General features: G+C 36.3%; 1 protein-coding gene across 3 annotated transcripts in view; it reads right to left on the bottom strand.

The window, feature by feature from the left end:
* Window positions 1–25,888, bottom strand: part of LOC137247500 (scoloptoxin SSD14-like) — a 45,285-nt gene that overhangs the window by 9,618 nt on the left and 9,779 nt on the right. For all 3 annotated transcript variants that reach the window (XM_067778456.1, XM_067778454.1, XM_067778455.1), the window contains 2 exons: window positions 14,669–14,883; window positions 12,473–12,866 (listed from right to left, as the gene is read on the bottom strand). In XM_067778456.1, coding sequence (XP_067634557.1) covers window positions 12,473–12,866; window positions 14,669–14,879 — 605 coding nt within the window. In that variant the 5' untranslated portion in view covers window positions 14,880–14,883. The remainder of the gene's footprint in view (window positions 1–12,472; window positions 12,867–14,668; window positions 14,884–25,888) is intronic.

Here is a 25,888-nt window from a genome sequence, read left to right as displayed (position 1 = left end):
TCAGCAGTAAAAACCAGTGAATATAATAAAGGTGCACAACAACATCATACTCACGAGAAATCTGACGCAGCATATAGATAATCTTATTTATATCCACATTTGTCAAATGCAAATGCTTCAGAGACTCAATCTCAACAAACTTACTTACTTACTTACTTAATTGGCGCTTAACCGTCTAAACGGTTATGGCCGTCCAACAAGTCGCGCCAGTCGCTCCTTCGCTCCGCCAACCGGCGCCAATTTTTCACGCCAAGGGAGTTTAAATCGTTTTCCACCTGGTCCTTCCAACGGAGTGGGGGTCGGCCTCTACCGCTGCTTCCATAGGCGGGTTCCGATAGAACACTTTCTTGGCCGGAGCATCATCTTTCATTCGCATAACATGGCCTAGCCAGCGCAGCCGCTGCGTTTCAATTCGCTGGACTATGTTGATGTCTGCGTATAGCTCGTACAGCTCATCATTAAATCTTCTTCGGTACTCGCCATCGCCAACGCGTAGAGGTCCATAAATCTTTCGAAGAACTTTTCTCTCGAACACTCCCAAAGCCGCTTCATCTGCTGTTGTCATGGTCCATGCTTCTGCTCCATATAGCAGGACGGGTACGATAAGCGACTTGTAGAGTATGATTTTCGTTCGTCGAGAGAGGACTTTACTTTTCAATTGCCTACCTAGTCCAGAGTAGCATTTATTGGCAAGATTGCTTCTTCGCTGGATTTCAGTGCTGATGTTGTTGCTAGTGTTGATGCTGATTCCCAAATAAACGAAGTCTTTTACTATTTCGAAATTATGGCTGCCAACAGTAGCATGGTTGCCAAGGCGCGTATGCGCTGACTCTTTGCTCGATGACAGCAGGTACTTCGTTTTGTCCTCATTCACCATCAAACCCATTTTACCGCTTCTTTTTCCAGTTTTGAGTAAGCAGAACTAACAGCGCGGGTGTTTAGGCCGATGATATCAATGTCATCAGCATATGCCAGTAAGTGCACGCTTTTATAGTATATTGTTCCAGTGCGGTTAAGTTCTGCAGCTAGTATAATTTTCTCCAGCATCAAATTAAAGAAATCGCACGATAGGGGGTTACCCTGTCTGAAACCTCGTTTAGTTTCGAACGGCACGGAGAGGTCCTTCCCAATTCTGACTGAGCTGATGGTGTTGCTCAACGTCATTTTGCACAGCCGTATAAGTTTTGCGGGGAAACCAAATTCGGACATAGCGGCATATAGCAGCTCCTTTTCGTGCTGTCGAAGGCGGCTTTAAAGTAAACGAAGAGGTGATGTGTGTCGATTCTCTTTTCACGGGTTTTTCCAAGATTTGGTGTATTGTGAAAATCTGGTCGATGGTAGATTTATCAGGTCTGAAGCCGCACTGATAAGGTCCAATCAGCCGGTTCACGGTAGGCTTCAATCTTTCGCACAATATACTTGAAAGGACCTTATATGCGATATTAAGAAGGCTGATTCCGCGATAGTTGGTGCATTTTGCAGTATCCCTTTTCTTGTAGACTGGGCAAAGAACACTTAGATTCCAACTGTCGGGCATGCACTCGTCCGCCTATATTTTGCTAAGAAGTTGCTGCATGCGCCTTACCAACTCCTCGCCACCGTACTTGAATAGCTCCGCAGGCAATCCATCAAGGCCCACGGCCTTGTTGTTTTTCAATCTGGTTATTGCTATTCTAACTTCGTCATAATCGGGCGGGGGAACATCATCGATTGCGGGATCGGGTTCTTCATCTCTGCGCGGTGAATTGCTGCCTCCATTTAGGAGAACAGAGAAGTATTCCCTCCATAATCTAAGCACTCTCTGGACATCAGTTACAAAATCGCCGTTTTCGTTCCTACAGGAGTTTGCCCCGGTCTTAAAACCTTCCGTCTGTCGCCGCATTTTTTGGAAAAATTTTCGAGTTTTATTCCTGGTGGTTAGCAGCTCAAGCTCCTCACACTCACGCCTTTCTGCTTCTGCTTTTTTCTTCCTGAAAAAGCGTCTCGCTTCCCTTTTCAACTCACGATAGCGTTCACACACTCCTCTTGTCGCGCTCGCTTTTAACGTAGCCCTGTAGGAAGCGTCTTTTCTTTCGGTTGCAACGCGGCATTCTTCATCGTACCAGTTGTTTTTTCGTGGCCGCCGGTAACCAATTTTTTCCTCGGCGGCAGTACGAAGTGCTTTGGAGATATGCTCCCACTGCTCCTGTATTCCTTCAGGATGAGTTGTGCTCTTAGAGAGCAGGTGTGACAGTCGAGTTGCGAAATCATTGGCAGTCTCTTGTGATTGAAGCTTTCCGACGTCTAGCTTTCCTTGTGTGTTTTGTTCCTTGGTTTTAGCCGCGTTGAGGCGGGTGCGTATTTTGGCTGCAACGAGATAATGGTCCGAGTCGATGTTAGGTCCTCGGATCGTGCGCACATCTAAAACACTGTATCTCAACAAAGCCATTGCATAAACACAGCTGTTATCTTTGAGTTCACTGATTGAGCAGCTAAAACATCAAAGCCATTGCATTAACAGCAACAAACTGAATACTCACATCAAGTATTTTGGTGAATAGTTATATTATTTAATATGTGTTTATGTATGTATACTAATATATAGATATATTATTATTATTATTGTAAACTCTCTATTTATAGAATTACTAGTTTATTTTACTTTTTATTTGTTAGTGAACTCTCTTTTCATTTAAATCAATATGTTTCGTTCACCACAACATAATACACAAACATCTACATTTACTAACAATTTAAATGACTCTTCGATAGATTTACCAAATGACACTTCTCAACAACAAATTACAAATCCATATGCAAATGTTACTCAAAATGAAATTTTGTCAGTTTCAGTAAAACGTCCACAATTTTGGACTAATTTTCCGGAAGCAAGGTTTATTCATGCCGAAACACAATTTAGTACTAAAAACATTACACAAGAAAACACTAAATATGAACACATCATTACAGCACTTCCGCAGGAAGTGATAATAACTATTTTGGATTTTATCCCAAATCCTCCTATTAATAACAAATTTACTGAACTTAAAAAAGTGTTGACAGGTAGACACTCACTTAGCGAAATTTCGAAACTTGATAAAATTTTAAAAGATTCTGAGATGGGTGATCGCAAGCCCTCATAATTTTATCGTTCATTAATTATATTAGCCGGGTCAAATTTTAGTGAAAATATTTTAAAGAAAATTTGGATGCGTAAACTTCCTAAAAATTTGAGTATGATTTTGGCTAGTTCGAGCTCTAATAATATTACCGAATTAACAAAATTAGCAGATAATATTTGGGAAGTGATAAACAAAAATGAAGTATTTTCGTTTAATAATTTTTCGGATACAAAAGCACAAAATTCTGTTGCTGAAAACTTGGTTAAAACGATCTCTTTGATTTGTGAAAATTTCCAGAAACTATATTTAGAGTTACCTGAAGTCACAAAACAAATTTTTAGAAATCAACCAAGATTCCAGTCCAGTTCAAGAAACAAATTTAGGAATACATTTAGGCATAGATCGAATTCACGAAATAATCAAAATTGGTTGTGCAGATTCCACTACAAATTTGGAAGTAATGCCAGGAAGTGTGAACAACCTTGTTCGTATAACAAAAACAAATATTCAACAAACTAAATTCTTCCGTTGTTGCAGCGACGAACAACGGAAATTTAGAATTTTCGACGAGTCGCTTATTTATTTTTGATAAAGAAAAAAAACAAAACTTTTTAATTGATAGTGGAGCAGAAATTTCGGTATTACTCGCGTCTAAATTTCCTCATACGAAACGTTCAGACACAATTCTCACTGCAGCTAATGGCTCAACAATTGCCACTTACGGGAAAAGGTTTTTAAACGTAAATTTGGGTTTAAGACGTGAACTTCCCTTTACATTTTTGATTGCGGATATAGCCAAGCCAATAACTGGCCCTGATTTTCTTTGTAAATATGGTCTTCTTATAGACATTAAACTAAACGTTTAGTAGATCCATTAACCAATCTCTCAGTTAATACAGTATCCTTCTTTTGTGATATTCCATTACCTAAATTATTTGTGGTTGACAATAAATTTACAAAATTATTAAAAGAGTTTCCGTCACTTATTTCAGAGCAAGATTATACTAAACCTGTTAAACATACAACAGTACATCGACTTGTAACAGAAGGCAGTCTTCCATTTTCTAAGCCCAGGCACTTAGATCCGGTAAAATACAAAGTCGCGAAAACGGAGTTTGATTTCTTAGTTAAAACAGGCATTTGTCGGCCTTCAAATTCTTCAGTAGCATCGCCACTTCAACTTGTACCTAAAAAAGAGTTGAATGATTGGCGTCCATGTGGTGATTTTAGAAGATTGAATATTGTAACTGTTCCCGATCGTTACGCCTTACCTCACATTCAGGATTTTAATATGAACCTTCATAATAAAAATATATTTTCAAAATTAGATCTAGTTAGGGCATATCACCAAATTCCTATGGCTGAAGAAGATATTTATAAAACTGCTATTACAACTCCTTTCGGTATGTTTGAATTCATGAGAATACCTTTCGGACTTAGAAATTCTGCACAAACCTTTCAAAGATTCATAAATGAGGTAGTAGGTGACTTAGATTTTGTATATACTTACATCGACGACTTACTTATTGCAAGTAAAGACGAAGATTTAAGATTTACGTATCCTTTTTCAACGCCTTACAGAGTACGGTTTAAACATTAAACAAAGTAAATGTACTTTTGGGGTAACAAATATAGATTTTTTAGGACATAACATTTCTGGAACAGGTATTCGACCTTCCGATGAAAAGATATCAGCTATTCGCAATTTCGAACGTGCAAAATAAGTTAAGCAGGCACTCAAATTTATTGGTATGGTAAATTATTATCACAGATACATTCCAAAACTAGCAGAATTTACAAACAAAATGTATGATCTAATTAACAATGTAAGTAAGAAACGTGACAAAACTTTGGTATGGGACGAGAATTCGAATGATGCGTTTGAATGCATTAAAGATAAATTTGCATCTACGATATTGTTAAATCATTTTAGCAAAAATGCTAAATTATCTTTAACAGTAGATGCATCTAACACAGCGATTGGGGGCGTTATACAACAAAATTACAATAATAAAATTGAGCCCATTGCATTCTTTTCTAAAAAACTTTCTACAACTGAAATTAAATATAGTGCTTTTGATAGGGAGTTATTGGCGATTTACTTAAACATAAAACATTTTAGATATCTTTTGGAAGGACGAAAATTTACAGTTTATACGGACCATAAACCTTTGACTACTGCTTTAAATTCAAAAACAGAACGAAGCCCTAGACAAACGAGACACTTGGAATTTATTGCACAATTTACTGATGACATACAATACATTAAAGAAGAATCCAATGTTGTAGCAGATACGCTATCTAGAGCTTTTGAGGTTAATGCAATATATAATACAGAACTGAATTTTAAAATTTTACAAACTGAACAACAACAAGTAAGGAAGGTTAAGTTCGGGTGTAACCGAACATTACATACTCAGTTGAGAGCTATGGTGACAACATACGGGAAAATAAACATGTAGGAAAATGAACCGAGGGAAACCCTGGAATGTGTTTGTATGACATGTGTATCAAATGAAAGGCATTAAAGAGTATTTTATGAAGGAATGGGCCATAGTTCTATAGGTGAACGCCATTTAGGGATATCGCCATAAAGGTGGATCAGGGTTGACTCTAGAATTTGTTTGCACGATATGGGTATCAAATGAAAGTTGTTAATGAGTATTTTAAAAGGGCGTGGGGCTTATTTCAATAGGTGGACGCCGTTTCGAGATATCGCCATAAAGGTGGACCAGGGGTGACCCTAGAATTTGTTTGTACAATATGGGTATCAAATGAAAGGTGTTAATGAGTATTTTAAAAGGGAATAATCCTTAGTTCCATAGGTGGACGCCGTTTCGAGATATCTCCATAAAGGTGGACCAGGGGTGACCCTAGAATTTGTTTGTACAATATGGGTATCAAAAGAAAGGTGTTAATGAGTATTTTAAAAGGGAGTGATCCTTAGTTCTATTGGTGGACGCCGTTTCGAAATATCGCCATACAGGTGGACCAGGGGTGACTCTAGAATGTGTTTGTACGATATGGGTATCAAATTAAAGGTATTAATGAGGGTTTTAAAAGGGCGTGGGGCTTATTTCTATAGGTGGACGCCTTTTCGAGATATCGTCATAAAGGTGGACCAGGGGTGACTCTAGAATGTGTTTGTACGATATGGGTATCAAATGAAAGGTGTTAATGAGTATTTTAAAAGGGCGTGGGTCTTATTTCTATAGGTGGTCGCCTTTTCGAGATATCGCCATAAAGGTAGACCAGGGGTGACTCTAGAATGCGTTTGTACAATATGGGTATCAAATGAAAGGTGTTGATGAGTATTTTAAAAGGGAGTGGGCCTTAGTTCTATTGGTGGACGCCGTTTCGAAATATCGCAATAAAGGTGGACCAGGGGTGACTCTAGAATGTGTTTGTACGATATGGGTATCAAATTAAAGGTATTAATGAGGTTTTTAAAAGGGAGTGGTGGTAGTTGTATAGGTGGTCGCCTTTTCGAGATATCGCCATACAGGTGGACCAGGGGTGACTCTACAATACGTTTGTACAATATGGGTATCAAACGAAAGGTGTTAATGGGTATTTTAAAAGGGAGTGGGCCTTAGTTCTATAAGTGGACGCCGTTTCGAAATATCGCCATAAAGGTGGACTAGGGGTGACTCCAGAATGTGTTTGTACGATATGGGTATCAAATTAAAGGTATTAATGAGGGTTTTAAAAGGGCGTGGGGCTTATTTCTATAGGTGGTCGCCTTTTCGAGATATCGCCATAAAGGTAGACCAGGGGTGACTCTAGAATGCGTTTGTACAATATGGGTATCAAATGAAAGGTGTTGATGAGTATTTTAAAAGGGAGTGGGCCTTAGTTCTATTGGTGGACGCCGTTTCGAAATATCGCCATAAAGGTGGACCAGGGGTGACTCTAGAATGTGTTTGTACGATATGGGTATCAAATTAAAGGTATTAATGAGGGTTTTAAAAGGGAGTGGTGGTAGTTGTATAGGTGGTCGCCTTTTCGAGATATCGCCATACAGGTGGACCAGGGGTGACTCTAGAATACGTTTGTACAATATGGGTATCAAACGAAAGGTGTTAATGAGTATTTTAAAAGGGAGTGAGCCTTAGTTCTATAAGTGGACGCCGTTTCGAAATAGCGCCATAAAGGTGGACCAGGTGTGACTCTAGAATGTGTTTGTACGATATGGGTATCAAATTAAAGGTATTAATGAAGGTTTTAAAAGGGAGTGGTGGTAGTTGTATAGGTGGTCGCCTTTTCGAGATGTCGGTAGTTGTATATGTGAAGTCGTTTTCCAGATATCGACCAAAATATGGACCAGGGTGACCCAGAACATCATCTGTTGGATACCGCTAATTTATTTATATATGTAATACCTGCCAAGATATCAAGGGTGTTTTATTTCGCCCTGCAGAACTTTTTCATTTTCTTCTACTTAATATGGTAGGTGTCACAACCATTTTACAAAGTTTTTTCTAAAGTTATATTTCGCGTCAATAAACCAATCCAATTACCATGTTTCATCCCTTTTTTCGTATTTGGTATAGAATTATGGCATTTTTTTCATTTTTCGTAATTTTCGATATCGAAAAAGTGGGCGTGGTCATAGTCGGATTTCGTTCATTTTTTATACCAAGATAAAGTGAGTTCAGATAAGTACGTGAACTAAGTTCAGTAAAGATATGTCGATTTTTGCTCAAGTTATCGTGTTAACGGCCATGCGGAAGGACAGACGGAAGACTGTGTATAAAAACTGGGCGTGGCTTCAACTGATTTCGCCCATTTTCACAGAAAACAGTTAGCGTCATAAAATCTATGCCCCTACCAAATTTCAAAAGGATTGGGAAATTTTTGTTCGACTTATGGCATTAAAAGTATCCTAGACAAACTAAATGAAAAAGGGCGGAGACACGCCCATTTTGAAATTTTCTTTATTTTTTGTATTTTGTTGCACCATATCATTACTAGAGTTGAATGTTGACATAATTTACTTATATACTGTAAAGAAATTAAATTTTTTGTTAAAATTTTACTTTAAAAAAAAAAAATTTTTTAAAGTGGGCGTGGTCCTTCTCCGATTTTGCTAATTTTTATTAGGCGTAAATATAGTAATAGGAGTAACGTTCCTGCCAAATTTCATCATGATATCTTCAACGACTGTTAAATTACAGCTTGGAAATCTTTTAAATTACCTTCTTTTAAAAGTGGGCGGTGCCACGCCCATTGTCCAAAATTTTACTTATTTTCTATTCTCCGTCATAAGTTCAACTCACCTACCAAGTTTCATCGCTTTATCTGTCTTTGGTAATGAATTATTGCACTTTTTCGGTTTTTCGAAATTTTCGATATCGAAAAAGTCGGCGTGGTAATAGTCCGATATCGTTCTTTTTAAATAGCGATCTGAGATGAGTGCTCAGGAACCTACATACCAAATTTCATCAAGATACCTCAAAATTTACTCAAGTTATCGTGTTAACGGGCGGACGGACATGGCTCAATCAAATTTTTTTTCGATCCTGATGATTTTGATATGTGGAAGTCTATATCTATCTCGATACCAACCGTTATCCAATCAAACTTAATATACTCTGTGAGCTCTGCTCAACTGAGTATAAAAAGATGATGACTTAAATCAACTTGTATCCGATTCTCAATATCTAAATTTAAAACTAATTAGTATTCCCATTTTAAATTTTAATATTTGGTGTGAAATTTCAGGAGAAACTCCTAGACCATTTGTACCGAGTAATTTGCGAAAACAGTATTTGACTTTTACGTAGAATAGCACATCCGGGTACAAGAGCTACACGACGGCTCATAGTTAAAAAATATTATTGGCCTAATATGAATAAGGATATTAATATTTGGTCAAAAGAGTGTTTTAATTGTCAAAAGTCTAAAGTTTATCGTCATACAAAATCCCCTGTTGTCAAAATTCAAATTCCCAAGAATAGATTTGAACACATATATTTAGATATAGTTGGACCATTACCTATTTCAAAAGGGCATCGCTATATTTTAATGATTATTGAAAGATTTACCCGTTGGCCCGAGGCATATGCATTAAAAGATATTTCAGCAACTACAATTGCACATAAGTTTTTTAGAGAATATGTTTCTCGGTTTGTAGTTCCGTTAAAGATAACAACTGATCAAGGTAGCCAATTTACATCGAAATTGTTTTCAGAGTTAACTAAATTACTTGGTAGTCACCAAATTACAACATCCGCATATCACCCTCACAAAAATTGGTATGGTTGAAAGGTTTCATGGACAATTAAAGACTACTATAGTAGCTAGAGAGAACACAAATAATTGGTATGATGAGTTACCTGTCATATTACTTGGTTTGCGATCTAGATATTTCGGCTACACCGGCGGAAATGGTTTTCGGTCAGAATTTACGTTTTACAGGGGAACTTGTTGTGCCATCAGCTAAAAATTTCTCATCAATTTAAATTTTAAGTAATTTATGTGAACATTTTCGAAATGTTAGATCAAATTTAAGTCATCATAAAGTTTCTGATACTGGAATTTACGTTCCAAAAGATCTTCAAACTTGTAAATTTGCATTTGTTCGAGTCATTAATAAACATTCATTACAAAAACCATATGAAGGACCTTACAAAATTGTGAGAAAAGACCAAAAATGTTTTAAACTTGAAATAGATAATAATATTAAAACTATTCCTATTGATAGATTAAAACCTGCAATAATTGAAACAACAGACGAGAGAGTTACGTTCAATTTGTTTAATGATACATTTTCTTGAAGGGGGAGTAATGTAGGGTTCTTATTATTTTTATTTAAATTTGTGTTTCAGTTACTTTGAACTTTGTAATTTTAAAATTTTTTATCAATATTTTAACTTTCAATATTGATTTTTCAATTATCAAAAATTTTCATTATGAAAAGAAATTTGTAAAACAGAAAGTTAAAAGATCAAAATAAAATATAATCAAATTACGTTGTTAAAAAGAATTTTTAATTATAACCTACATCCTACGATAGTGTTTTAAAAAAAAAAATTCTGAAATAGCTTTATCATTTTCTAAAAGTTGTTTGAGATAAGGCGTTTTCGAAACGACAGCCGATATAGGGTGATACATATTCCACTCAGCAGTCGATATATTAAAATATGAAGTTTACCTCTGTTAGACACCACTTAATCTGATCCGATCAGGACCGAAAATTATATGTATGCATATGATATCACTTACTGTAGTATTACCGATTTTGGAATTGACATTAGAAGGTAAATAATCAAATTTTAATTTTTCGAGTTTTCATAAAGAAATCTCTACCAAATTGAGACAAAAATGTATATGTGATATCTTTGTACTTGGTATTATCATATGAAGGAGTGAGACTGGAAAATATAATTAATTTAATTTATTAAGACCACCCTAATGCATTCGGTAAAATATTTTATTCTAAACTTTAACCAAAGCAATCACTAATTAGATTTATGGGAACCGCCCTAATGCAAACGGTTAAAAATCGTAATCTAAATTTTAAACCATTAATTAAATTAAGCTCATATTCTATTATTGCATTTTTAAATTTTATTTGTTTTATATTTTAAACTTTACTGAAGAAAAAAACCAAAACATTTAAAATTCAAAAATATAAACTTTTACATAAGTACATTAGACCGTGTTCAAAGTCATTTGCTCCAGACAAGCATAAGGAGGCCCTAAGCAAAATCCACACAGCTTTTGTCAGGACGCGCACGGTGAATTTCGCAGAAGAAGAAAGCACACTACCAAGGGAGACACGAGTCACCCTGGCCCAACTTTTTTCTGGATACTGTAACAGGTTAAACTCTTACTTGCTCAGAATCAACCCCGACATACGCAATGTATGTCCTACATGTGATGTGTCCCCACAAGACACCAACCATCTGTTCAATAGTAATGTGTAACCTACGCCTCTAACACCAATCTCCCTATGGTCCGCCCCTGTTGAAACTGCCAGTTTCCTTGGACTCTCGTTAGAGGACTTTGATGACAATTTGTTAATGGGGCGAAGCACTGTTAACGCAACAACAACCCGGCTCGTCCCCATATAAAAAAAAGATCTAAAAGTCCGCCCCTAAGTTTGAAGCTTATGTTAAAAGGATTTCGGTAGCTGTTAATTTTGTTTGATCCTTCAAAATACAACGAAAATGGTTTTTTGTTGAAAGTTGGTTGTTTGACATCCGATTTTAAAATTGATAAGTCATTATTTTGGTCTCCATATTTGCTCTTAATGTCCTTTTGAGCTGTGAAGTCGTTTTCACGTGATTAGGTCAGCTAACAGAATTTCAAAGAATAAAATTGTTGGGATAGATCCTGACGCGACTCAAGTCCTTTGCACTGTTCGCGGCTCCCTAGTTTTGCCAAAGTATGACCTATGCGTTTCTCTTCAGTGAGAGCTCTTGAAAACTCGCTCACAACACAAAAACATCATTCAATGTTCTGAGAATGACTCAGGAAATCTGGAAAATTTTATCAGAGTATTATTAGAAGTATGATTTTTTTGGCGCATCCAGCAAATATGTATATTTGAAAACATGACTACTTCTATGAATGCTGCTGGCTTACTCTTAAGAAGAAACCAGAATGGAAATGAAATTAAAAGTGCTGTTACTTCTTTGTTTATTAACTTAGTGAATTGGTTCAAAAGCAACAATGTAATGAATTTTGAAGTACTTTCGATGAAAAAATTTAAAGGATATTTTAGTGGCGGTAAAATTTCATGTGAAAACGACTTCACAGCTCAAACGACATCAAGAGCAAAAATGCAGCTTTCCAAGACCAAAATAATGACGTATATAATAATCACATGTCAAAGAAACAATTTACAACCAAAAAACCATTTCGACTGTATTTCGAAGGATCACCAAGAATCAACGACTTTTACAATTTTTTTTTGCTACCCGGTCTAATGTACATACTTCGGGGGTAAAAAAAGATCAAAATTACTGCTAAAAATTTAGAAGCAAACGACTTGACTTTACTACTACAAATATTGTTAGCCAGATTCTTTTTCACAAGTTTTTTTTTTGTATTTACGAAAGGCGTTATATTTTGTTTTACAGATGTAATAGCTGAGTATGTAGACTGATCCAAAGACCTTCTGTTCGAAACCTAAACAATATGACCGTAAACAATTGGACCGTAAAAAGATAAAAGTGAAGATTTTTCTGGTGTAAAATTGAAGCCAAGTTCTGCGGACCCTCTTAAAAGATATATATAATAATAATCTGAATAAAATTGATTGGCCATATATGTGGCCAAATTTTATTTAAGATTCAAATTATTAAAGTTTCAGATTTGGGCTCAAGCTTTCAACCATGTATCTATGCAGCGCAAATACTAACTTGAAATTTTTTAAATCTTCGACAGTAATAATTCCACCCATTTCTCGAATGTCTTCAACAAACATTTTTGCGGTCTCTCCACCGCCGTAAAGTTCTGCAGGACCATTTTCTGCAATTTTTTCTAAGGTTCTACCCAATTGCGGGCGTTTGATGTAATCGTTTTCTTCATAAGGATTGCCATCTTCTTTGAGAAATATTTCGCCCAATGATGGTTCATTGCGAAAGACATTTACGTTACCCATAATGGCAGCAGCGAGGTATTTCGAAATCCAATGGCCTTCTTTGCACAATTTTATGGTTGGCTGAAAAAGTACTTTCCAAGGTAAGCGTCCGTATTTCTGATGCATTTCCCAATATCCTAATATTTCGCCAGGTACACCACCATATAGAGGACCTTTTTACGAAAACAAAAGGAAACAAAAATTATTGATTAAACCTTTCATTAAATTTAAAAATATTTAGAAAAAAACGCCGGGAAGCAATCGAGGAACTTTCAATGAAAAAATATTGTATAATTGTTTTACGAACGACTTAAGCTTCCTCCACGGTTCAAAGCTTGAACGTAAATTTGAAACTATTTTGTACTACAAATATGATCAAACCTTATTTGTTTTAAAATTCAGATCATACCTGTCCTCCTGAAAATAAGCGCACAGAGCTGGGTTTCGGTTTAAACTAGAGAGGTACACTTGTGCCCCGGAATGCAGTAGCTTGCTCTACCTGCTGAGCTATCACATCTGTGTAAGAAAACGTGGCATAACATCTTATATGTATAACATAATGTTTCTAAAAAGAGTCTTTAACTTTAAATTTTCAGCAATTAATTTCAACTGTAAGGTTTTCTTAGTAAATCGGAACTGTTTATAAGTTTATATTTTTAAAATATTTAATCTGTTTGTTATGTTCAATTAAGTTTAAAATTTAAATCCAATAAAATTAGGAAACAGAGACGTGGAGTGAAAGTTGTTGAATTTAGGTAATAAAGTTTGCAAAGTTGCCAAAACCCATATATGATTCAAAATTTAGGCTCGATTTTCTTACATGGGAACACCTTCATTCAAAGTGAGAGAATGGAATCTTCAGTATACCCAGCCAACTATTTTCAACTTAAATCTGCTTCCTAATACCTCTAATTTTTTCGCTATAGATTATAATTTGCATCCATATACATATATTGATTCACAGTGACTGAAACTTACTGAATGCGAATGGAAGATGACTACAGTTTGTCCAGTGGTTGACATTCAAACACTGCAGTGGCCACTAAATACACTAAATACATAGAACAATAATACACCATTATTTTTCCATTCTTTCTTTTTTTCGTAACACAATCTTATGCAAAATGAGTAGATTGCATGTATCTTTATGGAGAACGGCAGATCGAGCGACACTAGCGCCATCTGACTTGAAAAAGTAATCATCTTCCAAATTTTGTTGCAAAGCTAAGTATAAGAAGAAGAAAATTTTTCACCGTTAAAAACTTCAACTTATAAAATGAATAGGACACAAAATATGTTAGCAAGTATATTTCTTGTATAGTAAGAATGCTTAAATATGAAGGAACTTCAGACTTGGCAATTGAAGTTTATTTCACATTACCCATTCACATAAAAAACTTCGCGAAGCACTGTTAAAAACATAATCCCTATACATCAAAAATACTTGCTAATATATTTTGTGTTGTATTAATTTGTTATATTGCCGTTTTTAATTGCCAAATAGTTAGAAAAGTTATCAACGAGTGGGAAAAATAATGCATAAGATTGGGTTAAACGCATCTATATGAAAAACTTCATTCCATCTCTGCCGTAAGACGTGTCACGTATAAAGTTAGTGTTAACAGCATAGAGTTAGTGCATACAACAAGGGCGCTAGGAAAGTATTTTTTATCTGAACCTGTCTACGGAAGCAGAGGAGAACGGCTGCCACAAGTATATTAAGGCTCACTTGTAGGGTTTTAGAGTTAATTATAAATTGTCAAGAATGTGTGAGTGAAATCCTTTATGGGAAGGTAACAGTGAGTTAAAAAATGTCTTGCCGTTCTGCAAGTGGCCCTAAGTAAATGAGTTGTATGCATATATGTACATATTTTGTTCCTCTTTCGAAACATACCTCGCTAAGAACCACATAACTAAAAAGATTGAAAACCCAGAGCATTCGCAACTTTATTTTTAAAAATTGGAATTAACTTACCTTGAATTCTTGCTTTTTTGACAAACATGTCCTTTCTAGCTGCAGATGGTGCCGTTTCACGTGCTATAATCGACTCAATTTTACCAGAACTTTTGGTGTAGATTACACCAACAAAACCACCACCAATACCCATATTGTGTGGCAATATTACACCTTCACAAAGAAGTGTGGCAATTGCGGCATCAACAGCAGAGCCTCCCTCATACAACATTTGGCTGTAATGAAAAATTTTAAGGGATTATATACAATCCTTATCAAAGTTATAAGTCCCTCTAAAATGTTTCTTTCGATCGATGACAAATCTTTGTTATTATCTGTGAGATATATACAGAATTAAAGACTGCAATGGGCGGTTCGGATTTTAAGTCAAATTACTGAGCAGAAATTTTTTTCGATATACTTTGTCAACTTGTTTAGGGTAAACGCACTAGTATCCGGACACTTAGCACCTTCCCATGAGATCACCTCCTTTTCTTTCTCCTTTTACTTTAGCCCTCACTATAGCAAGCACTTTGCCATTGGTGTGAAGGCTAAGTCGAACTCCATAGCGCCCTACTATGGGGCTGAGCGGTTTAGGGTCTGCATCTACGCCGTTTCGCTTCATTGGAAAGCGGCGGGATGTCGGTTACGGCCAACCTCTTAATCCAGGGCGTTATGTGGACCGTGCCTACTGGATGAATTGCAGCCTGGGGGTATTTTCGGCTGTATTTGAACGGAAACTTGCCGATATCAGGCCGCCTCGGGAAGTAATGACGGCCTTACCACAGCCAGGGGCGCTGTTGTGACGCACGATTTTTATCCCAATGTTTGCCATTAGACCGCTGATACTGCGTTGTCGGGCAGGTGGTCGTACGACCAAGATGAACTAAAAAATTTCTATAGAGAGTAGGGGTAAAAAGGAAAAGGCGATAGCTTCGCAAGCTGGGGAAGAAGAAATCGCTATCAGCGATGATTCGGACGCGGATAGCGGTGATATTATGAATTCTATGCGCTCGGTAAAGGAGCCGTCTACCAGCCCGGACAAAGCACTAACCTTAGAACGAGAATAACGTGATAAGGAGCTTAAGAAAACATACTCACAGTACAGGGAAGCATTAAGAATTATGCAGCGCTCGGGTCCAGCGGTTAACCCAACCAACGAAGAGTTATGGGAGAGAGAGACAATGGAAGAATGTGGAAAATAGTTCACTGACAAAACCTTTGCTAATACGAATCCCCAATTTTGCAACTAAGACGAAAAGGGAGAATCCCCGATAGGCAAGAGGCAGCGATCAGCTGAACCTGACAAGCCTGCTTTAAAGAGGCAGAAAGATGAGGGCAAACGCCAAAGTCTCAGAGAGAGGAAGCGAACTAGCCGGAATGATAGGAGCCAGACCTCAACATCTGCAAAACGGATAGAAGAGTGAGATACTGAAAAGCCATGTCTCTCAAAAGCTGTTGTACAAGAAGAAGAAATAAGAAATAAAAATGTAAATGCTAACAAGGTAAGGGGAAGTAACGATCGGACTCCGGCTTACTTGGTGATACTAAAGGGAGCTAGCGCTGAGACTCCGGTTTTCACCGAGAATAAGATGAACAAAGTTGCGAAGCAGTGCCTGTTTGCCGTACTACTGGATTGCAGCGACTCCAATAGGCAGATGTCAACTGAAAGGTGGAGAGGGGGACATCGAGAATCTGAACGTAGCCTAAATGACGGGGTCATAAGCGCAATGCTGAAAGAAGTAGAGGTAAAAAGGACCTCAAGGACCTGTAGTAGCAGGAAAAGACAAACGTATAAGCAGAGGTGTTTGAAGTGGGCTCAATGCTGCTACGAGTCCAACAAGGACGCTTCGAGCAAGAAATGGAGAAACAGAGATCCAGAGCCTCGAAACAGCCAAAAATCTGCATTGCATGAGCACATTTGCGGAGAATTCGGAGAGATACAAACAGTTCAATGACGCTGCGAGTCTTACAGGGTATATCTCCAATACATTAAAGTGGCGTGAGCTACTCCTGACTTTTAAGGAGGGTCCGTTTGAAGTGGCGCTGATACAAGATCCATGACTCTAAGCTGGAGAAAAGGTTTCTGGACTCAGCGCTCGCAGATTCAACGTTTATTACGCTAAGCCGGAAAGCAGGGTTAGAGCTGCAGTCATGATTAAAAAAACACCTATACTCGTGTATGCTATCTTACTACAGCACCGAAGACCTAGCGGTGGTCGCAGTAGCGAGAAAAACATAACCGTCCTTTATCCTGGCATCTTGCTCCGTGGCCCATAACGTGGAAGCCCCACCAGAAGAGTTCAAAATAAATTTTTACAATAAAATTTTTTGGAATACATATACTAAAAAAAAATATCCACAATACTATACGTTGTATATCCACAATAATATACGTTGTTCATAAAGTCTAAGTAACATTTAAGCTTAACACACGTGTTCTTCTTTACGGCTCTAATTTTGTTCCTCGAAAAATCTCTAACAGTTTTACGCCAATTTTCATACAAAATTGGAGACTTTGAAATCCATTTTCTAGTAAATTTACAGAGAGCTAGAGTCTTGAAATATGAACACACATCGGAACCCGGTGAAAATTTTAAGTGGGGTAAAAAAGACCTTAAAAACTCTAAAAAAAACGTCCGAACTTGGAAATTTTGCTTTCGAGTTTTCTATATGGGAAAGAGATCCAAATATTAAGAGATATTTAGAAAGTCCACTTACAAAACGTGGAATTTTGCGACCGCTACTTGAGTAACTTACCGTAGAGCTAGATTCTTGTAACTAAGAACATATTTCAGAACCTCATGACAGTACAACATGAGGAAACAAATTTTCGCTAGGTGGTCCAGGGATTGTGAAAGTTCAAATCATTTCAAATTTTATTTCGAATTTTAATGAACTTCCCAAAAACCCAGAGAAATGAAACTTTGAACGAAACTTCGAGCTTTATAAGGTTGTAATATTTATGATAAAACGTTTTCTAGATGGGACAGGGATCGAGATATTTAGAGGTATCAAAAAGTCCATTTAGAATTCTGGAATCTTGCGATCGATTTTTAAGTCCTACTCACTGAGCTATAAATATGAAACCTTACACATAAATCAGGTCACCTTAACAATGCAACAAAAGGAGAAAATAAAAAGAGGATAAAAAATTGTTAAGTACTTTCTTTATATTAAAGAACCAAAATAAACGAAAAATGGATCTTTAAACAAAGACATAATCTTGTTAAACTTTAATATTCAAATTTTAACATAACCACTGTAATTTTTGTGAGGAACAAAGATATAAATGTGTCCCTTGAGGCACTACTTAGCACACACTTCCCATCAGGAGATGATGCGGAAGAGCTATGTAACAACGTCTATACTCCTAATACGAAGCTAGAGGTACCAGGATTGGCGACAACTACCAAAAGTCAATGGACAGTAAAAACTTTCACCAAGTTCAAATCGCCGGGTACTGATGAGATATTCCCTGCTATGCTGTAGATGGCAGGTGGAACGATTGTAGAAAGGCTTAGAATAATCTGTGAGGGTAGCATAAAACTGAGCCACGCCCCGCAATCTTGGAGAACGGCTCGAGTAGTCTTCATACCGAAAGCGGGACAAATCAGTCATCTGCATCCGAAAGACTACAAGCCTATTAATTTGACATCTTTTCTGCTCAAAACCCCAGAGAGATTAATAGATCTGTATATAAAATCAAATATGCTTACACCAAATGCAATTCAGTGAATATAGGAGAAAGCAATGGGGTCTATGCGAGGCAACAAAATCTGTAAAAAGAGCGCCGCAGGGTGGGGTTTTATCACCAATGCTGTGGACGCTGGCTACCAACCAATTGTTAAGGCGGTTCGACGGATGGCCTATCAATAGCGGCAGATGCCCAACACCAATCCTCTCTCTGATGAAGCAGGCACTTCGGTATGTATACATGCCTGGGCATCTAGAGTTGGGTTAACCGCCAATGCGGAATAAACCAATATATAACCCTATTGGGACTAAGCCTTAGCTACAACAAAAATGTAGCACAAAATATCTAGAAGTCATCCTAGATAGTAAGTTGTCGTGAAAGCTCCATGTGGAAAAGAGAGCGAAGAAAGCCTCCTCAATCATTGGCAGTGATGGATTTACGCCTAGGCCAAGGGCGGCAAAATTTTTGAAATGCCAAAATTTTAGAGGCAAATGAAGTAAAAACTAGCATTTTTATAAACTGATTCAGATTAGTTTTTATAAATCGGATTAAGACTGCTGGGGACCAAGCTTGTATTTCGATACAGCTCTTAACATTTTGGGCATGTTTTAGGAGTCAAGTGCTTGAGAATTAAAAAGTTTTAATTGTATTCATCTTTATTTCCGTATATAGTCACTCTGAATAAAAAGCGCCAGAAAATTTCGCCCGGTATTGTGTTTTGAGTAGCGAAACATCTGGGCGTAAATTGAGAAATGTCAGCGCCCGGCGCGGTGAAGATCGTCGTTGTTCGGCATTGTGTTTACAACTTTACTCGGGATAATCATTAAATAAATGCTGGCTGTTTAAATTTTATTTTTTTCCAACAACTGATATTTTAAAATTTAATACTGATCCCTCTTTATGTAATTTGAATGAAAAAACACGGGAGTTATAAGTATAGACGGTATACCACGCAGTGATAATACGGACTTCAAAAATTCCTGAAATGTTTATAGCGTTAATTAAAACGCAGCGGCTGCTCTGGCTAGGCCATGTTATGCGAATGAAAGATGATGCTCCGGCCAAGAAAGTGTTTCTATCGGAACACGGCTATGGAAGCAGAGGTAGAGGCCGGCCCCCACTCCGTTGGAAGGACCAGGTGGAAAACGATTTAAACTCCCTTGATGTGACCAATTGGCGCCGGTTGGCAAAGCGAAGGAGCGACTGACGCGCCCTGCTGGACGGCCATAACCGTTAAGACGGTTAAGCGCCAATTAAGTAAGTAAGTAAGTAAGTTTATAGCGATAAAATGAAGTATTGTTCCAAGAGTTTATTTCAACGCACGCTAAACAACGGAGAGATTTAACGCCGTGAGTGGCTAATTTATTTAGAAACTAAAGAGTTTGTTATTTTGTGTACCATGCTAATTATTTGGTAGAAGTTGTGAAATGATTGCTTCAACTGGTGAAGATTTTGTGACTGGAAAAACTCAAAGCACGCATTGAAGGTCATAACCCAGCCAGCATTTTTTTAAGATATTGATCAAAAAATATTTAAATATCATACCCCAAGATGATTAAAAACGTTCAAATTTAAAAGCATTTTCTGTTCGAAAATTAACGTATCGTCGGGAAAAAAATGTACCATAAATGTGATTATTCTTGAATAATCATTTATGATTCCTATTTCGAAACGCTGTTATTCATATTTGATATCATTGTAAAATTGAACTTTAGTTGTTTTAGAGTAATATTTGACGGCTTTTCACAGTCATTTTCTGATCATATTCGTGAACATATTTCAATCTTTTTGGTTGAGATTTTTGAATCATTTTTGAATGCGATTATGATGCATTTATTCTTCATATCTCATTCTAAATAAAGAAATCATGCGAAAGTGATCTATTCGAACCACAGCTAACTCGCAAACAAACTTGACCGATATACACCTGCGACTACAACATCTAACATCAGCATTATCATCTGCATCTTAAAATACGGATACGATACGGGATGTTGAAGCCGTATCCAGGTATGTCAAGATAGTTTCACTTACCTGGGTTCAAATAGCTCACAACCTATGTATTGTCCAATCATTACATTATATATATTATATATCATATTTTCTGGGAAACAACGGGAGAAATGGTTGGGGAAATCTTCGTTCGCGAGCAGCATTACATTATTTTTGTCTTGCATAAATAATAAAATTTTTATATATGTATTTTTTCTTAGCTTCATGATTGAAAAATTATGTGTATGTGAAAAAAATAAAATTTTTAATGAAAAGTAAAATTTCAACAAGTATAAAATTCATTATTCAGTCAACAAATATATTCATAAAAGATTCAGAAAGCTGAATGAAAAATGATTATAAATTTTTGATCACCTAAAGTAAACACATTTGATCCAATATGATTCCAAAATGTGATTGAAAAACTATATTCAGTTTTTATCATCAAAGGTAAGCATATTTGATTATTCTTTTTGTTCGTTTTTATTAAATATTAAAATTTAGTCATTAAAGGACTTCAAAAATGATTCCAAAAAGTGATCGAAAAATGCTTTTTAGTTTTTTATCATCAAAAGTATTCATATTTGATAATTTCTTTTGTTCAATTGTATGATAACTCATTATTTAGTCAGAAAGAGTAATCAAATTGTATTGATATGTAGGGAAATTGAAAATTGAATCACCTAAATGCTGAGTGGGAAAATTTCTGATTTTCATAAAACTGACGTTAGACATTTTAAAGCTCGAGCAGTAATTTAAGGGCGTGTTGATCAAAGTCTAATAAGACAGCAGCTCAATGAGGAAGTTAAGTACTACAACAAATTTTCATTGAAGTGCAATCTGCCAAGCATTTTGGTATAATTGTATATTGAAATATCGGCCATAAGGCTAGATAGATATATTGAGAATGCTTTGTTAAAATCTGTAGAAAACAATTTTTTGGAGATAATGAATCAATGGATGGTCAATCTTATGATAATGCTAGCAATATGTCAGATATATATTCAGGCCTTCAGACACGAATCAAAACAATTTATCCTTTTGCAGACTACGTTCCTTGTGCCGCCCATTCATTAAATTTGGCAGGATCCTGTGCAGTTTAACTGGCATTTATTGCCGAAAGCTGAGACGAGAGACTGACATCGCGATCTGAAGCATTTAAAACAGCAATCCTAGTCGTTGTTTGGAATGTTGCTTTAGATCGCTTCAAGCTGCTAGTAAGACGTTTCAAGCATCTCAAGCTGATTTATCATCCGTTGTTCATTGTTCAAATTTATAGTCATCTTCTATTTCTTCAAGACGTGAGAGATAGACAATTTTCTGCATGTGACGAGAAAGCCAAAGCACGATCCGGAGTTCACGAATATTATCGTCCCAAAATAAAAGGAAGCATTTAGCCAGACGAGTCACGAGTAAATGGAAGAACACCTATTTCTGTACAAGAAAATTTTCTTTACTAATGTTTAACACCCTATTCTAGACACTCTGGGTGTGCAACATTTAACTTTTTTTGATACTTTATCTAAAATAGATAGAAATTCAATGAAAAATCTTGTCAATAAACTATTCAGAAAGTATCATGATGATTTGGAAGAGACGTTAGGTAATGAGTGTATTCATCTACATTACCAACTGAAAGATTCCTTAACAAGTATGGAAGATGTACGCTCTGAATAAAAAAATATCCAATGTACTGCATTCAGGGAGTCTGCGAGACGTTTAACCAAAAGTGGACATTGCTCTACGTATTTTTTTTTTTTAATATTTCTGAAACAAATTGTTCAGAGAAAGATCTTTTTCCACTCTATTAAGGGAAAAAAAAACAATTTACCCGCAAGCATGGGCCAAGATAGACTTAATGCTTTTGCATTGTTGTCTATTGAAGCTCAGCTAGTCCAAGAAATTAATTTTTTTTAGATCGAGCTTCTCTTCCAATTTGCTTCGTGCTCCTTTTAATTGTTCCTACAAATTGACGGAATGGGAATTTTCACTGAGAAGCTTTACCTGGCAGTAATGCACCCGGAGTGCCAAATCACTGCCGAGGGGCGACCCCGCTTACTTGTTTCTAATTGAAAAAACGTTTTTCGATGTTGCTTTGCCAAGGGATTAAATATAGGATCTTCGGTGTGGTAGGCGGAGCACGCTATAACCACACCACGGCGGCCGTTACTAAGCTATTGATAGCGCTCTCATAAGTATTCCACTCAATCAGGATTATAAGAATATAGAATTAGTATGTATCTAATGGTTTATAAAGGAATACCAACCCAAAGGTAATACTTAGAGACCAATTGCAAAACGAGCAGCGGGGCATTTTTATGGCTGAGTGGATAAAGGGATCTGTGTAGTGGTTGAAACTAGCATTATTAAATCCAATGTATTGGGGGAAACCAGAATTATCTATAATATAAAAATAAGTCGGGTTTTCCTTCCTGACGCTATAACTCCAGAACGCACTAACCGATTTCCACGGTTTTGCATTCGTTGGAAAGGTCGACGCATAAGGTCTCGAGATATAGGCCAAAACGTGGACCCGGGTACCCCTGAAATGTGTTTATAGAATATGGATAACAAATGAAAGCTGTTGAAGAGTGCTTTAGTAGAGGGTAATTTTCATACTCCTAGGTGACTAGGGTCTCGAGATATAGGCTAAAACATAGACCCGGATACCCATAGAATGTGTGTGTATTATGGATATCAATGAAAGCTGTTGCTGAGAGCTCTGCAGTTCATTGTGATATTCGATTTAGTCGCATCAACCTGGCAAAACTGATAAATATGCATGCGAAGCCCGAATAAAGACATGAATTAATATTACCCACATACCTATTTCCATACGTCGTATTCGATTTGCCTGAAATTTGGTATATAAATTTGCCTATATTAGTATTTGCGATGCTTTTTCCCGGGAAGTAGACCAGAGACGGACTGGGACTGGATTGGGACTATGACTGGGACTGAAATTGAGGCTGAGACTCGGAGGGGAAATCGGACTGGAACAAAATACATACCACCCTCTGGGACTGGCAATAAGATATGAAGAAAAATGAGAAAAACTTGAGAGAAGAGAAAATAGAGAAGGAGAAGGAGACTGAGAAAGAGATAGAATGAGACGAAGATGGAGATAGATGAAGCAAAAAATACGGAGGGAGGAGTGAATAAAAAGATTAGGAAAAAGTGTAGAGGGGCAAGGGCAGAGTTAGACGGAAAAGGCTTATTAAAATGGATGCAGATAGACCAAATTTGGGGCAGAACAACGTCTGCCGGGTTTGCTAGTATTTTATAAAAACTTTTTATTTAGAAACGCCTAAATGTAGATTTTATATTTGATAAATATTTTTAACAAAATGAAAATTTTTGATATTTGAAAAATCAAAACAATCAAAATAAAATTATTGAAGATAAACTATTTAATTCACAAAGTATATAAAGTTAACAGGAAAAATGTGTAATAAAATAGGAACCCTACATTATTCCCCTTCCAGAGAATTAACATTAAATAAATTAAATGGGAATTTCTTTCTTGTTCCATTTTTATTGTGATAAGTGTTATAGTTCCTAGGTAACGTTTTAATAATTGCTGGTTTTAACCTGTCAATTGGAATAGTTTTGATTTCATTATCAATTTCAATTTTAAAATACTTCTTGTTTTTTTCAAGTACCTTGTATGGACCTTAATACGGTTGTTGTAAAGAACGATTATTAATTAAACGAACAAAAACAAATTTACATGTTTGCAAATCTCTCGGAACGTAAATATCAACATTAGACTTGTGATGACTCAAAATCGAATGAACATTTTTACATTTTTCACGTAATTTACCCAAAATTTCATTTGACGATGAATTTTCAGATGTTGGAACAATAAGTTCACCGGGCAATCGTAAATTTTGTCCAAAAACCATTTCAGCCGGTGTAGCTGAAATATCTTCTTTAAATGTTGATCGCAAGCCTAACAGTATTAGAGGTAGCTCACCCTACCAATCTCTGGTTCCATTTGTAGCCATTAAAGAAGATTTCAATTGTCTATGAAATCGCTCTACAATGCCTTCGCTGGAGGATGATAAGCTGACGTTGTAATTTGATGACTGCCCAATAACTTTGTTAATTATGTAAACAATTTTGAAGTAAGTTGAGCCCCCTGGTCAGTAGTTATTTCTAGAGGTACACCAAACTGAGGTATATATTCACATAATTGTTGAGAAAAAAGATTGTTTAGTTCATCATCTTGTTGCTGTTCCTTTTCTAAAATTTTAAAATTAATTTCTGAATTTTTAATTGCCTCTATTTCAAATGCCCTAGATAAAGTATCAGCTACCACATTTGCTTGTCCAGTAATATGCTGAATATCACTTGTAAATTGTGCAATAAATTCAAGATGTTTGGTTTGTCGTTGACTTCGTTCAGTTTTTGAATGAGAGCGAAAATTAAGGGCTTATGATCAGTAAACACAGTGAATTCTCATCCTTCTAATAGGTATCTAAAATGTCTAATATTAAGAAAAACAGCTCTCTATCAAAAGGACTATACTTCATTTCAGCTGGAGAAAGTTTCTTCGAATAGAATGCGAGAGGCTCAGACTTATTGTTAAAATTTTGTTGTAGAACACCACCGACTGCCGTATTGGATGCATCTACAGTTAAAGTCAATTTTGCGTCTTTGCTGAAATGATTTAACAAGACCTTAGATGCAAATTTATCTTTAATGCATTCAAACGCTTTAATAGATTTATCATCCCAAACCAAAATTTTATCTCGGTTTTTACTTGATTTATTAATTAAATCATATATAAATCCAGTAAATTCTGCTAATTGTGAAATATTTATATGGTAATAATTAACCATACCAATAAACTTTTGTGCTTGTTTAATGGATTTCGGTAGTTCAAAACCTTGAATAGCTTTTATTCTATTTTCGTATGGATGTATTCCTAATTCAGAAATACTATGCACTAGAAAATCAATTCTAGTAACACCAAAACTCATGAAGAAGTAAAATTCAGGAACATGTCCTAGTAACCATCGCCGTTTGTAAACTTTGTAATTTTTCTCTAATCCCAATAAAAATATTTATCATTTATCAGTCTAGAGTTTATAGCTTATTTATTTGTTATATTTATTAGTTATATTTAAAAATGCTGTGTCAATAAATAAAGTTATTCCTGGATAAATATATTGCATCAAAATTAATGAAATTCATATTTTAAAAAGGGCGGCACATCGGGGCCTAGGACTACTGCAGCAAGCGTAAATCCGGCTTTTCTCTTTAGGTATTTACGGCAATTATCACACCCATATGGGGTCCTTGTTTGGTGGACAGTCATACAAAAAAGTACGTACGTATACCAAAAAACTAGAGGGGGTATGCAGATCTTCAATGATTAACATAAGGGGTGCCCTAAAAACTACTCCAACAGTAGCATTGCATGCCATTCTACACATCCCAGCTGCATTCTACATGATCCACATTATTTCTGCGCAGAAAATATTTCTGCGTTAGCGGTCTTCGGCCGAGCCTCAAAAAAATAGTACTTAGCCGATTCGGTACCGGCT

The sequence above is a fragment of the Eurosta solidaginis genome, chromosome 4 (assembly GCF_040869045.1).
Source record: "Eurosta solidaginis isolate ZX-2024a chromosome 4, ASM4086904v1, whole genome shotgun sequence".
NCBI classification, from domain to species: Eukaryota; Metazoa; Arthropoda; class Insecta; order Diptera; family Tephritidae; genus Eurosta; species Eurosta solidaginis.
Note: the sequence above shows the minus strand (reverse complement) of the source record. Positions and strands in the feature narration are given on the sequence as shown.